General features: G+C 35.3%; 1 protein-coding gene across 1 annotated transcript; it reads left to right on the top strand.

Moving 5' to 3' along the window:
• Positions 1-1,414: 1,414 nt before the first annotated feature.
• Positions 1,415-14,538, top strand: LOC133533387 (glycerophosphocholine phosphodiesterase GPCPD1-like). The gene is made up of 7 exons (XM_061872357.1): positions 1,415-2,745; positions 3,122-3,347; positions 3,488-3,697; positions 3,971-4,093; positions 4,229-4,363; positions 10,735-10,881; positions 11,776-14,538. Exons 1-7 carry the CDS (start codon positions 1,676-1,678, stop codon positions 12,136-12,138), a joined length of 2,274 nt encoding a protein of 757 aa, XP_061728341.1. The 5' UTR covers positions 1,415-1,675; the 3' UTR covers positions 12,139-14,538.
• The last annotated feature ends 2,234 nt before the right edge of the window (positions 14,539-16,772 follow it).

Below are 16,772 nucleotides of genomic sequence, written 5' to 3'. Positions count from 1 at the left end.
AAAGAGAAAGATCCCCGCAATTTGCGAATTTCGGTTTTCGCGGTAGGCCTCCTGGCCGCGAGCCAAGCCACGAGATGAGTCACGAGCCCACCGTTTACATACGCTTCTCGTAGCTCGACTCGTGCCTCATCATAGCGCTTTATCTGTTACTGCTACTGAAAGTTCCATAAGTGCATCTCGTTCGGTCATCAAGCCCCTCCTCCGTTTCATCTGTATATAGAGGTGCCTCTATGGTCGCATTTAATCGATTACAATTTCTTAAAGGTCCAGAGGGCCTACCGCGAAAACCAAAATTCACAATTTGAATGGAATCTTTCTCTTTTATTCCCACTAAGACGTAATTAGAGTGAGACAGAAAAATATCCGCAATAGGGAGCGTGCATGAACTGTAGGCGGCAGCACAGGAGCCGTCAGATTTTTGGCGCGAGGCGTAAATGTGATGTTTTTTGTTCCGATGTAGCCCACAAGATGGCAGAACCTACTATGCACAAGAAAACACTTGACGTGTAAATGTGCCTGTTTATGGTTCCGATTCAGACCACAAGATGGCAGACCCTCCAACGCGCACGGTCCCTATTGACGAACAACGATTTTCGCGATTATAGCCCCGACCTATTTTATTTTATAAAGAATATTTTGCCGTTTCACCAAATATCAGCACATCGTTTACAATATTTTAATTTTAAATGTTTGATTAGCAGAGAAAGCGCTATGATTGTTGGTCCTTGTCACAGTCTCATTTTTTTTATTCCCCGCCGTAAATTTTAGTATGGTTTATGGTGGGCAACAAATAATCCGACCAAATTACGTAGGTTATTTTTGGTATATTGTCAGGAATGTTAAAACGTGGTTTTAATTTTGCGCACTGCGTATGTTCTGTCCCTCACGGACGAACGCATATAGCCCATCTATGTGATCCACTATCCTACCATTTATGTGTGACACTGACAGCAGTGTTATCACATCTAACAACTTTTGGGTAGATCTACCATCTACCTATTTTGCCTGCGTTCTACCTATCTACCTCCCTCGGCCTGAAAACTACCTATTTTTCAAAATGGTACAATTGTAAGTAATTCTCAATACATGTGACGGAACTCACGGAACATTACTTAATTTCTACCGAATTTAGATTCGATGTAATGAAAACTTGCCAAAGAAACAGATTATACAAGCAGATTCATTACCTACAAACAATGGAAATCCTCATTTTTGTTTCGATTTCTTTAATAAACACGTGTACTAACATCACAATTGTATACACATTTTTAATCATAAAAATGTACTTGCTATTGAGTGGTATCTGTTTATCATTTTAAAACCACCCATTTCTACCTTTTTTTTGCACCGTTCTACCACTTCGCCAAAATTGTATGTGACAACACTGACTGACAGTTTCGTCTTAACTTAAGACTCGTTTTATAACGTCAATGTCAAGACTGTCAAGTCAAGCCTTCAATTTCGTTTCAAAATCACCACTGCAATGAAACTAAAAAGTGAACCAATATTTTATAATTTTTAATTTCCTTCAATATTTTTTTAATAATGGTACCTGTACATGAAAGTCTTATAATATTATTATTAGTGAGACCAAACTAACAATTCGGCAAGACTTTGGAAGTACAGTGCATTATTGACAAATAGTCGTCACTTGCCCACCGTCGGTAGTAGGAGCATGCAGAGCTGGTTCTTTGCCCAGGACCGGAAAAAACCGAAATTTAGAATTCCTCCGAAATCGCCCGCCAAGCTACCACCGTCACCACCCAAAATGTATACCGAAGAGTGGAAATTTAGTGTATCCGTTCCATATGCTAATGTTAGTGCTCGAGATACCGTAGTTATTACGGGGAATATACCTCAGCTGGGAGAATGGGATTATTTGAAAGCAGTTCCACTTGAAAAGGAACCAGGTAGAGATGTGTGGTGTAACACTATAACTATCCCAAATACATGCGACATTTACTATCGCTATGCCGTGTGTACCTTCGATGACCATAACAAAGAAGCAGTCATTGTGCGATCCTGGGAGACCAATGTTCGTCCTAGAGTAATCAAGGAAAACACGCGTGAGCCATCACTAGATGTCTATGGGCACTATGATGGTAAGGCCAGGATCTGTAGGGGATGGCTCACATGCCAAACATTACTGCAATTTAAATTTGTTAAGAATCCATTAAAGCTTAAGACTCGTTTAGCAGGGAGACTCATGAATATAAAAGTAACTCCAGTCAACTTAAGTTTTGGAACTGAAGGTCAGATTGAAGATTCACTAAGCACTGATACTGCTGAGGTCCCCACCGGAGTTTCTGTAGAGGTGGCTACATTAGATAATGATGCTTCTCTTTGTCAACTGCACCCCCAGGAACAATTTGGAAAAGAGTACAGACCTAATGATATTCTTATTTTCAATATAACGGCACAGAAGCTAGATAGTGTGGCTTATTTAGTCGATTTTTATTGCTATAGTACAAGAGCTTCCTGTCAGGAACCGCCATGTCATGTTGGTTACACTTACATACTGCCTAACATGTTTAAACCCTCGGAAGGAATTTTAGAATTGCCAGTCACATGCAGCATCAAGCACAGACCTCTTGGGACAGTGAACATTCAGTATTTAACTATAAATCCCATGTCAGACTCTAAGCTTAACTCTTTTGAGGTTTCATATGCAAAGCATTGGGATCCTGCATGGACTGGGTTGGAAGTAGGGCATCGGGGACTGGGAGCTAGCTTCAAAAAGAAAGAGTAAGTTCTATTAAATATTTTGTAACAAGCCTCCTTGATTGGATGATATAATAAAATATTAAGTGAAACGTTTTAATCTGATATCCATATATTGTTCATAAAGTGTGTTTAATGTCACTATCTAAGTATAATTGGGCATCAAAGTATAACATGTTGTCACTGATGCGGTATTTTAAAAGGACATTGTGAATGTATTGCCACTAGCTGTGCATATTTTAAGCCTAACTTTTTGCTTGGCATTACATGATTGGATTCAATTCACTGAAATGTATATAAATAGCCATGTCATTTGGCAGACATTCCTACAGTATATTTAATCATATATTTGATGCTCAATTACAAATGTCTGTTTAAAATGTAATCTGACAATTTTCAGAGGAAATTCTATTCGTGAAAATACCATAGCTTCTCTTAAACAGGCAGCTGCAAGTGGTGCAGACATGCTTGAGTTTGATGTTCAGCTAAGTAAAGATATGATACCAGTTATATATCATGACTTTTATGTATGTATTTCTATGAAAAGAAAGAAGGAAGTTGACTTCACAGAAATGCTAGAATTGCCTGTGAAGGACTTGACTTTGGAACAGCTTCAGAAACTTAAGGTATAATTCTGTGACTTTTCAAAAAAATTGTATTTTTCAGACTTATGTTTACATTACTAAAACTAGTTTCCACTTTATTAAAAGATAAAGAGGAACTCTCTAAAAAGACTATTTTTAAAGAGGTAATTTTCGTTTTATAGGTATACCACTTAGTTGAGGGACGAAGCCATGAAGCCCTCTTTTTTGATGAAGATTTAGAAGAACACCAGCCATTTCCAACTTTGGAATTGGCATTAAACACTATAGATAGCCATGTTGGGTTCAATGTTGAGCTTAAATGGACCATGGAATTGGAGGATGGCACATTTGAGCTGAATAACCCATTTGATATGAATATTTACGTTGATAAGGTGAGTAAAAGAATGAACTGACCAAAAACATTATTATAGGTAAATATGCTTTTATTTTTTGACAGCTGCAAAAAGTGTTAGCCACAAACAGCTGCCATTGTATCTAGGCAGTGCAATGCAGTACTGTGGTGGTGGTCGTTTTTGAGTCTGCATTGCATTGGCCTTGTTTAAACTGAAATATTAATAATTATTTTTATGTGACCCTATTCGTCATTGCTTGCATTTTAAAGCATTTTAATCAGCTTGACACAAACTTTTTGATATTCCTTCTAGGTACTGGAAATTGTTCTGAAGCATGCAGGATCGAGAAACATCGTGTTTTCCTGTTTCAATCCTGATATCTGCACAATGGTCAGAAACAAGCAAAACAAATATCCTGTCATGTTTCTAACTATCGTAAGTAGTATTTGTTTGCTTTTGTAATAAGTATAAGTATATTGTATATTTTATTCAATACATGTGCACATATTAATCAAAGCATTTATTCAAGGCATTCAATAGAAATGATTTATATTTTGATAATATTTTCAGGGTGTAACAAGTAGATACAAGCCATACAGAGACCCCAGGTGCCTATCAATTCCGGCTGCGGTACAAAACGCTATTAGCTCAGACATTTTGGGCATAGTTGTGCACACAGAAGACCTGCTCAGAGATCCTACCCAGGTATTTATTTATTTAGATAATTCTCTAACTCTAACAGCCTGCTTAGGCATTTTAGGCAATAGTGACTCTACCTATGGAGCAGGAGGTCCCGGGTTAGAATCCTGGTTTATTTGTGTGTTCATCACAAATATTAGTTCCTGAGTGATGGATGTTACCTATGTTACATCATAGGCTAAAAGTATGGGTATTGTTGTCTAGTGGCCTAAAATACAAATTTTGCTTAGTTAGGGGCTAGGTCGATCTGGTAAGGTTGTACCTAAAATCTTTATTAATTTTCAATGCTATACATACTTAATTGATCATTTGGCCCAAATCATTATGGGGTAATGCCCTACCTTGAAATCCCATTGCCCTACTTAAGATATACCATCGACTTCGATACTATAGGTATTGCGCCCTACCTGTAATTACGATTACGGCTGCCCTATCTTAAATTTAACGCTGGCTACGGCCCTGGCCAAGTTCTGTCACAATTAATCTTGTGACAATATTTATGACTGGACTAGGTATAAACGCTATAGGCACAAATGAACAATGCGAAGCTGAGTAAAAGCATGTAAAAATGCTTCTCGGTTGTGCCTCTTTATTTATTTGTTGTCTTTTGGCTGACCCTCGCTACAACTAGAAACAAACACTACAATGTCCCCTTCACGGTCGGCACGTGACTATAAATAATCTCTAGCTTCGGATAACAGTTCACGTGGGAAAACGACGCAAATACGACTGCGTCATGCTTTTGTACTATTTATCTGTACTTTGCAACGCTGCTCACATAACAAAACTGCCTTTTCATAGTTTGTTCAGTATGTAACAACGAAAATGGGCCACTCTTTGTATGAATGTTCTCATTGGTCTTGATGAGGCCGAGGGTTTTTCCAACCAATAACGGTAACGTTGTAATAACGTCTATGTAAATTCTTAAAGACTTCAACATGGTTTCTTTTGGCTGGTAAATTTATGCCTCTGGGATTTCTAAGGTTAATATGTTCGCCAGTGGTATTTACAGTGATAGTCGTAGGCTAGGTACAGTCACGCTCCCATCTGAAAATATCGGTACAAAAAATGTGCCAAAAATATGTATACACTACCTTAATGTATGGGCAATAAGGTCGTGTATACATATTTTTGGCACTTTTTCGTATCGATATTTTCAGACGTGACCGTACCGCTGAATTTTAAAGTTTAAATTTAATTGGCACGTACGGCTATTAACGCCGCCGAAGCCTATGCGTCCCAGTCCCAGGTCCCAGACAATTTGGACTATAATTTAGAATTTCAAGGTTATTAATTCAGTAGCAAATTTTTAACAAAGGCGAATACGAAGGGATTAAATCTGGGGGCACGGCAGTGCCCCCGCCAAGACGAGCAAAGCGAAGCGCAAAGGCACTACCTACCTTTTCTCGAAGTTTTGAACCCTCATAACTTGGGTTTGGATTATACCAGATAAACAAAATTCTCAGGATATAATGTCAATAGTGGACCTATTATTACGCATACAAAATTTCAATGGCATAGCTCTCATACTTTAGATTTTATTCATATCTAAAAAAAACCTGATTTCGTCACTGACTCACTCACTGATGATCATCCAATGCTATGTATAGGGATTGAGATCCGGATATCCGAAATATCCTGATATCCGTCAAGTATAGGATTCGGATTCAACTAGTCCTAGGATCCGGATATTTCGGATATTACGGATCCGATAAATATGGTCATAGACCTATAGCAGAAACAATTTTCGAATGAAATTTATGAATGATTTCATACCATTTTGTCATTTAAATATAATATTTTCATTTATTTAATCAATTCAAATACTGAGAGCACATCAGTTATGATAGGTACATCACGTTACGCAGTAACTTCATAAAATGAATGCGAATTATGGTTAATCTAAACAGTAAAGCATAGTTCATATAGAATTGGTACGCACTAGAAGATTGTTATTTTTTTAAGTTAATAAAATAAGAAAGTTATGAATGGTGAATTTTAAATAGTAATGTATTTAGCTTTCAAATATGTATAAATAAATAAATAAACTCTGTTATGTAAATAATTACGAACTGTTTTCATAATGGACCCCCGTCATTTTCTGAACAACACTTTTGTCGACATTTTTGGCGTATTGATTTCTTGTAGATCGCAATGAATTGATACCCTGGACAATTTGACTAGTCTTATTTAATATTTTTTCATGATTGCCCAGTAGTTTTTGATAGATTGAAATTGGGAACAATTCGAAGGATTCATCTCGCGGGGTATGTAATTGGCCTGATTATTAGCGTACCATACCAAAACTTTTTTTGGGTAGTGGCAGCTGGCTAAATCTGGCCAACATTTCACAGGACCGTTATGGGTTCTAATAAATACCAATACTCATTTCTCTAAGCACTCTTTAATATAAAGGTCCGACTTCATTGTTGACTATGTTATAAAACTTTTCTCTTACAGCCGAAATTATAAATTCCTTGCCATATCATATGTTTTTTTGCGAACTTGTCAAGTTTCACGAACTTATATTATTCGGGTAAATTACCTCTATTATTGGCCATATAAAACTTCGAACCGAGTAGTTGATTAAAATCGAGTTTTACATACGTCTTGTCGTCCAACAACAAGCAATCTTCGAATTTTGTCAATACTGGGTCGTACAATAGTCGAGCTAGTGTTTTAGCTTGTCGGATCTGTTTAACAGTCCGATTTGGCTGTTTTATTGCTCGATATCTCTTATAGCCACCTCTGAGGTGAATCATCTTTATCTCTCTAGAAGTTTCTTTGAATTTTTGGGATAAAGATAAATCGTAATTAGACCGTCCTGAATTTTGTTTGAGTGACCTTGGGACTTTTTTCCCAAAATCTTGTTATTTGTCCCAGACCTCCGATTAGTTTGTGTTTTCCTGTCGGCTGATAGAGTCTCCTTGTAACGTTTTATGACCCTACAAATACTAGCTTTTAGCATCTTAAGCGACTTCGCTGTCTTGGTCCGGGATCGATAAGAATTTTCGAAGTATTTGTGCACGATCAATCTCCTGTTCTCAATTTTGATGGCCGAAAACTTTAAAATGCATAAAGCTAGGAAAATAATATTTTCACCATTAATACTTTGAAGGTTGGTGATTGAACTGTAATTGTCAATTTTTTTCCCGCCATGGAATTATTATTTTTTAAACATTGCTAATTATGTGCCAATTCTATATGAACTATGCTTTAGTAACCGTTTTTAAAACTAGCTTTCTGGATATCTCCTGACTGAAATAACGGTAATGAAGTGAATAATCTTTCTTACTCTGATATTTCTTTCATTTTTAGTTTCCGAGATACAGAAAGTACATATTTAACTGAAACATAAAGCATTGTTTTCACACCCGTCTTTTTCCATACGTTTGCCTCTCAATTGTTTCGATTTTGTGGTTGGCGTTACTTTGAGACTTTATGCATCTAAAATGTTGACACATTGTGAGGTGTTTATTCGATACGACGTTTTGCCTATAATTTTAGTAACAATACTACCTTTCGGATCTGACCTTAAGACCTTATGCCTAAAATAATCAGTGTTCAGGTTAAGTAAGTCAGTGCGACTTTATGTCTCTCTTTTAGTGTGTAATTGGGAGAAATAAAAAAATCGGATCTAATCAATTTAGCATAAATACCGCCTTTTTAAATATTATCAAAGTTATTACAGCGTTTTTACTTATCCAAAGTAGAAGATAAAAAAGCTTTTTTCAATAAAAAAAGACTGGTATGTCCAGCCTACATAATACGTGAAAGAAAGGCAATCAAAAGTGCCAATTTTGTTTTGGCTCTCCTGGGCGCGTAGCCAACATGCAAATCGCTTACGCTCCATAGCGATCGAAACGCAACTCTCTCTTTTGCACTAATATGGAAGAGCGATAGAGACACACAAAGCGTTTCGTTGTCGTAGCGATAACGACTTTCACCTTAGCTAGGCCGACTGAGAATTTAAACTTTTTTGAAATCCGCCCATATGGAACTCGAGGCGAGAATTATAATTGTTTGCAGTAAATATTACCGTCATCTAATTAGAATGTCATTACAGTGCTTGTGAGTGTTGTTATCTTCTGTTAAAAGGAAAATAACATGCGCTAGTGACTAACTAAGTAAGTTTTGATATGATTTCGCTCTACTTTGGTCATTATTTGCAGTAACTAACAGGATTTCTATTTTTTTATACGACTCGTACATAATCGAATATCGCTGTAATGTGGACTGACAAAATGAGCTAGATATTTATTCTAAGAAACTAACCTCTATTTAACAACTATTTTTCAAAGGTACAGAAAGCAAGCTTTTCTTATGTGATTTTATCAAACCAAATAAAATAAAAATAAATGATTAATACATGTTCGACAAATTTGTCTTTTAAGGAGTAAGTGTAACTTTTACTCCAATTACATATTATTTTGTGAATATAACTTAATTTTTGACTATAAATAGTCCGTTTTTGGCCGAATTCTTATACGGATCCGTATTAGCCGAATTATCCGGATATCCGGATCCGTCAAATTTTAATATCCGTAATATCCGAGTCCGAAAAATTGACGGATATTGCAAACCCTGGGTTTGACGAAAAAAAAAAATTTTTTTAAAATTTTATGACGGATAAAAAAAACTACTTACTAGATCTCGTTCAAACCAATTTTCGGTGGAAGTTTGCATGGTAATGTATATCATAATTTTTTTTAGTTTTATCATTCTGTTATTTTAGAAGTTACAGGGGGGGGGGGGGGACACATTTTATCACTTGGAAGTGTCTCTCGCGCAAACTATTTAGTTTAGAAAAGAATGATATTAGAAACCTCAATATCATTTTTGAAATTAGTGAGGATTTGCTTAGTCCAATCTGTAGGTTTTGGCTGTCTCTGCATCAAGATGCGAACCGGAAGTAGTTATTTTAAATTGTAATTAAAAAATATTATTGTTTTACAGTTATTTTACTTTTTACACTTTTGTGTCATTTCACATTGTATAGGTAGTTAAAATTAAATTCTCTGTGTATCACTTTGTTTTATATGGGTGCTTGCTTGAAATATTCATTAATAATATCAATTTATTTATTTTTATTTATTTCTTAAATCATAAATCATATATTTATTTGTAAACATAGGTTTTCACAGATCATACAAATGTACATAAGAAAGTATCACTATGCTTAGCCATTAGACATACAAATATTTATCTTACAAGAGTCATAAATAAAACTGATGATTATTTAAGTATTTTTATTTCTTTAAGTAATAGGTATAATATTCATGATATATTATTATCTTTTACTTGAAGATTATATATGAAGATGTCATATCTTCATGTCCAATCTGCTGATTTGGCACACTTTTGTCAGTTACTAATGTCTCTCTATCATTAATAAATGATAGTTAGGGTAGGACTCTGGTTTGGGTATTTTTTTTTAGTTAAAGTTTTTTTAGTTTAGTATCTAGAGGAAACGATGTTTTTCTCTGCAGACCTAAATTTACAGAGTGACTAACAGAGACTGGTGTTATAAAACGCACTGGGGTCAACGACCGGGTGGGTATATTATAAGATCATAACAACCAACAATGACGATCGGTAGCGAAAGATATTCTTTTCATCAATGTCATGAGTTCATTGACGTCTATACTGTTGTTTTTCTACCTACATATGGTCGACACCAAAGATATCAGTTGAGTTTAGATCCATCTTTTGTATAATTTTTGATACGTTAAAGAATATGCACTCCTATTTTTACAAGCTTTTATTTAACTTGCGTTGTACAGTCAGCATCAAAAGTAGCGTATCAAATAACGTTTCATAAGTATCTACCATTCTGTAACAGCTTAACAAAAAGTGATGTCCTTAATATAGAACAACTAAGACTGTAAAAGATATACTTTTGAACGCGAATTTTAGAAATTTATCTACATTTGGAAAAGTTATCCGGAATATCAGATACTTTTGGTGCGTTGTTTCATCCGCTGACTGTACTTATGCTTGTACGGGTCAAATCTTGCAAGTTAAATTTGACCCACTTACCGATTTCCGATGAAGCTGAAAATTTGTATACATATGTAAGTTGGATGGAAATGCAATATTATGGTAGTACCATCGACCTGATCTTATGATGGACACAGGAGGTGGTCATAGGAACTCTGTGATAAAACAAGGCAACAAAATGTTTTGAGTTGGTTAGAATTGACTTGATGAGTACTATTTAGTTTCCTGTTGAAAGAAAAGTACAGTCAGGGATAGAATCTTGTATCAAAAATGATTTTATCACAAAAAATCTTTTTGTAATATTTTGCGGTCTTACAAGTACAGGTAGATACCTCCTTAGTTAAAATAAACTTACAATATATAATTTAAATTTTCAGGTCAAGTTTGCGACGGACGCCGGATTGGTGATATTCTGTTGGGGCGACGACAATAATGACAAAACTACCATCAAGAAACTTAAAGATCTCGGTCTTCATGCTGTCATATACGACAAACTTGACCAGTACATCACCAAAGAAGTTAAGGTAGCTATTCTTGCATTATCTTCCAAATTTTTATTTTTTATTACTTTAGTTCAGTTTTAATTAAGTATTTGGACTTCAAACGAGTGTTTCCTAACAGTTCTATTCCACTAGAAAAATAACACTATACTCAGGCATACCTAATAGCCATTTTGTCAATAGAAAAACGCGGCAAATTTAAAAAAAACGTAGGCGCGAATGGTTGATCTCCAGTGATCGGAACTATGGGAGTAAAACTTTAACAAAACTTATCAAGCGGACGTAAAAAGAGTGCTTATAGCCTTAAACATATTCGAATATCTATGAATGTAAATATTTTTATGGCTGAAGTACTATACTATTCCTATCCCTATGGACATGAATACTTTTAGGGCTGTATGCACTATTTTATGTCCGCTTAACAAGTTTTGTTAAAGTTTTACTCCCATAGTTCCGATCACTGTTGATCTCCTATAGAAATTTTAAATTTGCACCTTTTTCTACTGACCATCTGGGTGTGTTTCAATTAATATAACCGCTACTACTTGTTATTTGTTGGTTCGTTAAGTTTCTATAGATATAGAACACTGGAATGACTTCTAAACCACGCTAACACGTAGGTACCTATGTATACTGCTATTACTGCATTTTTGTTTTTCTGCTAATCACTCTTCTGCACTATTTATTTATATTTATTTTTAACTTACTAAAGTTTTAGGTGTATCGCGAAAGAGGGAAACCTGTTGATATTACAATCAATTTTTAGCGGCGCATATTCAACTTTAACTAAATTTATGCTACTCAGCACTAAATTAAGATCGATTCTGATTGAAGAAACGAAATCCCTCTTGACCCACTAATCTTGATTACGATTTTATTTTGTCCCGCTTGCTTTAAACGATTTAACTGGCTAAACAGGAAAGCATATTCCTGATGGAAGCGCGCGAATCCCAGCGCGATGTCATTCGCCTGGCCGCGCTCGAGTCGCCCGCGTCCGCGTCCGCGAGCTGCGCCTCCGTGGAGGTCCCGCGCGACGCCGCGCGGCCCTACCTCGACCTAGCCGCTCGCTTCGCCGCAGCGCCCTCCACCGTAACCTCCCTAGAGTCCCTCGCGTCCACCGACGACGAGGATAGAAACTTGAAGAGAAACCGGGACATTATCGCTTGCATTGACAAAGAATCCCAAGTAAAGGAGCAGCGCCACAACTTCCAAGGCCTGTTTCCGGCCGGCGACAATAAGTCCGCTAGTATCAAAAAGTCGCGAAAGAGTGATGCTGAATGAATTTATCTAGCCTAGAGCTTGCAGCAAAGTATGTTTTTGATTTTATTTTTTGCTCAATTTGTAGTTAATTATTTCCATTTAAGGGCAGTAAATGCGGATCGCTTTGCTTATGACTCGTTTTAATTGCTCTTAAAGTTAGTTTTACTTCATCTGTACAGGTATTAATTTTAAATTGTTTCCAGTAACGTAACACATTTCTTTTTTTTTTGCATAAATCGTAATTAATAGATTGCATTGATTTCTGGATACTTAATGTAATATTGCCATTGTTTGAATCATGTTAAGTCAACTAATAATCTGCAACAGTACAACTGCTTGCAATATTCGATATCATAGTTACCACTTTATTAATTTTAAGTCATGGATAACATTCCCAAAATATAGTACAGTTGTAAAATTTTTGGCATCAGTGTCAGGCTGTTAGCTAAGCCTAAAACTCAGTCAATAACTTGAACTTCAATAACAATTATATGCCTTCAACTCTACAAACCTCTCTACTTTCTGTGTTAGCTATGAATATTATTATCATACATAGGTAGTATAAAAATATAAACAATAATTTGAACTTGATTATCTGTTAAAAATATAAAGTAATAAATTAAAGAGTAAGAACAACAATAAAGAAAATGAACAATGATCTTGATCAGTAACCCGTCGTAGATTTTTTTTTACATTAATAACTAGTTTTTTGTAGGATGTACCCATGTACCAATACTTATTAGGCGCTCATGTCACATTTCTGAAGGCGATTATCTTCAAGTCAATCTGCTCATAGTTGAGGAGTGTCTTTTCAAAAGGGCTTATTTGAAAAGACCAGAGATGTGGAAAATAGTTTGTAAAAGTATTTAAATACAGAATACAAATACTTCTTTGATATACTATTTCAAATTCAAAATACATACTAGTTTTCAAATTTGCATTTAAAATACTAAATACAACATAGGTATTTTCATAATACTTTGCGATAAAAAGTAATGGATTTTTAAGTGATGGTTTTTAACGGTAAATTTTTAAAACCAATTAGATTTGTAATGTTTTACAACTTATACCTCTCTTAGGTTGGTGAAAACGCTTCGTTTGTGTTTTACCAGGGCAGAAAAGTTTGTTCCCCTTTCGTGCCTTGAAACCCTCGCAACGCTTCCACATTTTTAACCACTCGTTACGCTTGTGGGCATGTTTACAAAACAGATTCACCAATTCCATGTTAACTGAATGAGAGCGGTGCAAGGATTGTAACGTCAGACGGGATTGTAACTCCTACCTACTTTACCTACTAACAAATATTTTGTATTTTTAAAATAGAAAATTGGTCCCAAAAACTATTTCAAATAAAATCCAAAATAGTTTTCTTCAAAAGGTAAATACAAAATATGTATTTTGCATTTCAAATAAGTCACATATCTGGAAAAGACACTCCTCAGTTATTATTTAAAAAAAACATCTTTATAATTTGCCTAATAAAGCCCCTCTTATACTATATATAAATTAATATATATATTTATAATTCATTTCTAACGTTACGGTTTTAATTGTGTCGAAAGATGGCAGTAAAATTACGTAACTACAAAGTTTTCTTTGACAATACACCTCTAATTCAAATTAGCTTTGGTCTAGACATGACATCTCAGTTCTACCTGTATCCTACTAGTAGCGAAAAGGTACCTTACGGCGGTTGGCGCTTAAGTCGCGTAGCACCGCATGAATATTGGAGCATCGTTAATAACAGCGTAAGCGCCGACCGCCATAAGGTACCTTTACCCGTGGAATGTCACCTATAGTCTGTAGTGGTTAATGTAGTGTAAAAATATTTTACATAATGTCAATATCCAAAGAGGAAAGTGGGGACTAGGATTGTATGAAGAAGCGGTCGTTCATTAGCCTCTTAATTTAATATTAAAACTTCGTGATCCTCGCACTCCTCCCTGGCTCTGATGTCTGTGCTGCCACCTAGTGCACGTCATTCAGATAGCTCTTTTTTTTGACGCCTTTCGCTTTCCAGCGATAGACTTATCGTCTGGCGTTTACTTCGTAAGCCTCCTGGATCCTCGAGGCCCTTTTAAAGTTAAAGTTAAATTTTTTTTTTTTTTAAAGAAGACAAGGTTCCAAATATAAAAACAAAACTAAAGCTTCTAAGAATGAGGAGGTTAGATGAGCTGACTCTAAATTAATTTTATTAGTGGCTTATTCTTGCTTCGTTTCTGTTTGCCTATGAAACTTTTATAGAACAACATTGAAAGAACATTAATTATCCTTATTGTTTATTTGTCTGTGATAAGTAGTGGTCAAGTTTTTTTAAATAGATAGTAAAATTCATAATTTTAATTATAAGATGTAGGTATGGCTAAATTCAATATTTTTCTGTATAATTTTAAAATTTTATTAAAGTGTATTTTAACGTAACATTTGTTTTATTTTTCAAGTGCATATGTTTTGGTTGAACAATTACAAGTTGCTTATAGGGGTTTAGTTCATGACAATCATGACATCCACGATGACGCGCAGATTAGTCAAATCTAAACATTAATAACATGACGAGTGAAGACACGCGTCTATATACCTATTTGTCACTGCAAAATACAATGAAAAGCTATAGTTAATGTCGTAAAATGAATTGTTCTTGTAGTCCTTCAAGATTCCTTATTGTATGTAAATATGTATATTCATAATCTCAAATTATGTTTTATGATAACATGTCTGTACACAAAGGATACTGCTGGTTCATCGAAATCTAGCTGAAGGTAGTTTTTCATATGCCTGTATGCGATATACCTATTACTGTACCTACGCTTCTATTCTTACTTATATATAGGTGTAAGTTTATTAGATATTTTTTCCACACAATTCCGCAATGTGGTAAGTATTATAGCTACTAGTTTTCTTTTAAGTCATGTGCAAAATCGATGGTTATCGATTGTACGAAAAAAAAAAAAAACCCATTTTATTCGTCGAGAACTTATCGGTCCTGAGTGAAGCGAGGTCTGATGTAGCTCAGGGACGCGAGGATACAGTGGGACGACAGTGAGATATATGATGAATGCGGGGTCGTATACGTACAGCGACATCTGCAAAAGCTGTCAAATTCGAGGTATGATATATTTTTTCTGTTGTAATAAACCGGTATTAGGTATAGGTACAGTCAGTATTCAAAGTAACGAATCAAACTACATCTACCATCCTCATATAGCTAAACAAAAAAATATAATGCCTGTATATAGAACAATAACAAGCTAATTTGGTTATTGTATACACAGTGTTTTATTGAATTCCGGTAACTTTGGGGCCCATACCCATACTTAAGTACGTTTAAGGAAACTAAGCGCCACGCACCATCACTCTAACCTGAGGTTAACCGGTTAAACCTGGAGTTACCATGGTTACCAGTACAATTTGACACTGGGTAAGTGGTTTAATTGCTTAACCCCGGGTTAGTAGGATGGTGCAAGTAGCACTAAATGGCATAATTAATTTTCAAAAAAATATTTTGTAAATATTTGTTTAATTTTTTTATGTGGTTAAATGTTGCATATAGCGTTGTTGTAACACGAGCATTATTTTTAACTCAACTAAACAATTGAAAACTGTGACTTTATATCAATGTCATTTCGAACATCGATCGTCCGAGATAGTACTTACGTTTAGTAGCAAAGTCGAATTCATTATAAGTTAATTAGTTATTAGATTAATTACAAGTCGGTTTCAGTAAACTGCCTTAAAAGACATCAACAATAGTCGATCTTTGAATTTTTTTAAATTTCATAGATAACGTCACAATTCATTCAATTTACAATTAATAAGATAAATTTCAACCAAACGTTAATTTCTTTTTATCTTTTAATTGTATGCACTTGCACTGGTTTTAAAAAATTTGATCACTTTTAAAGCAGTAAACTGAAACACTAATTGACTTATAACTATTTATTGAAGCACTCTTTATTTATACTTTACTAGTTCTACTGTTTTTATTAGTATTGAACTCTAACAAAATTTTGGTGGTAGCTACTGGGACAAATAATTCCCACCTTTTACCAGTGGTAACTACTGGGAATAAAACACTGGTAAAAAGTGGAAAAAAATTCCCAGTAGTTACCACTGGTAACAACTTGGTGGTAACTAGTGGGAATAACCCTATAATAATAATAATAATTCAGCCTATATACGTCCCACTGCTGGGCACAGGCCTCCTCTCATGCGCGAGAGGGCTCGGGCTATAGTCCCCACGCTAGCCCAATGCGGATTGGGGACTTCACATACACCTTTGAATTTCTTCGCAGATGTATGCAGGATTCCTCACGATGTTTTCCTTCACCGAAAAGCTAGAATAACCCTAATCAATATATAAACAGGCCTTAAGGCTACACGCTCGTAGGGGCCTTATCCGATAAAAATAAATTATTATCTCCGAAATGGAGTTCATTAAAATATCAGTCTCTTTGAGAAAGTAACTTAATGTAAGCTCAGGAATGCACCCTTGAAATAAATGGACATAAAAAAACACGGTGTACAAAGAAAAAATGGGAAATTTATTTATTTATTTCTTCCAGTGCAATGGAAACCCGAAATTTGCCAACAATAACGTCCGTAATCCGTAACTAGCAGATACCCTTGATGGACATTGGACATAAAATAAAACGGTC

Source organism: Cydia pomonella, unplaced genomic scaffold (assembly GCF_033807575.1).
Source record: "Cydia pomonella isolate Wapato2018A unplaced genomic scaffold, ilCydPomo1 PGA_scaffold_161, whole genome shotgun sequence".
NCBI classification, from domain to species: Eukaryota; Metazoa; Arthropoda; class Insecta; order Lepidoptera; family Tortricidae; genus Cydia; species Cydia pomonella.
Note: the sequence above shows the minus strand (reverse complement) of the source record. Positions and strands in the feature narration are given on the sequence as shown.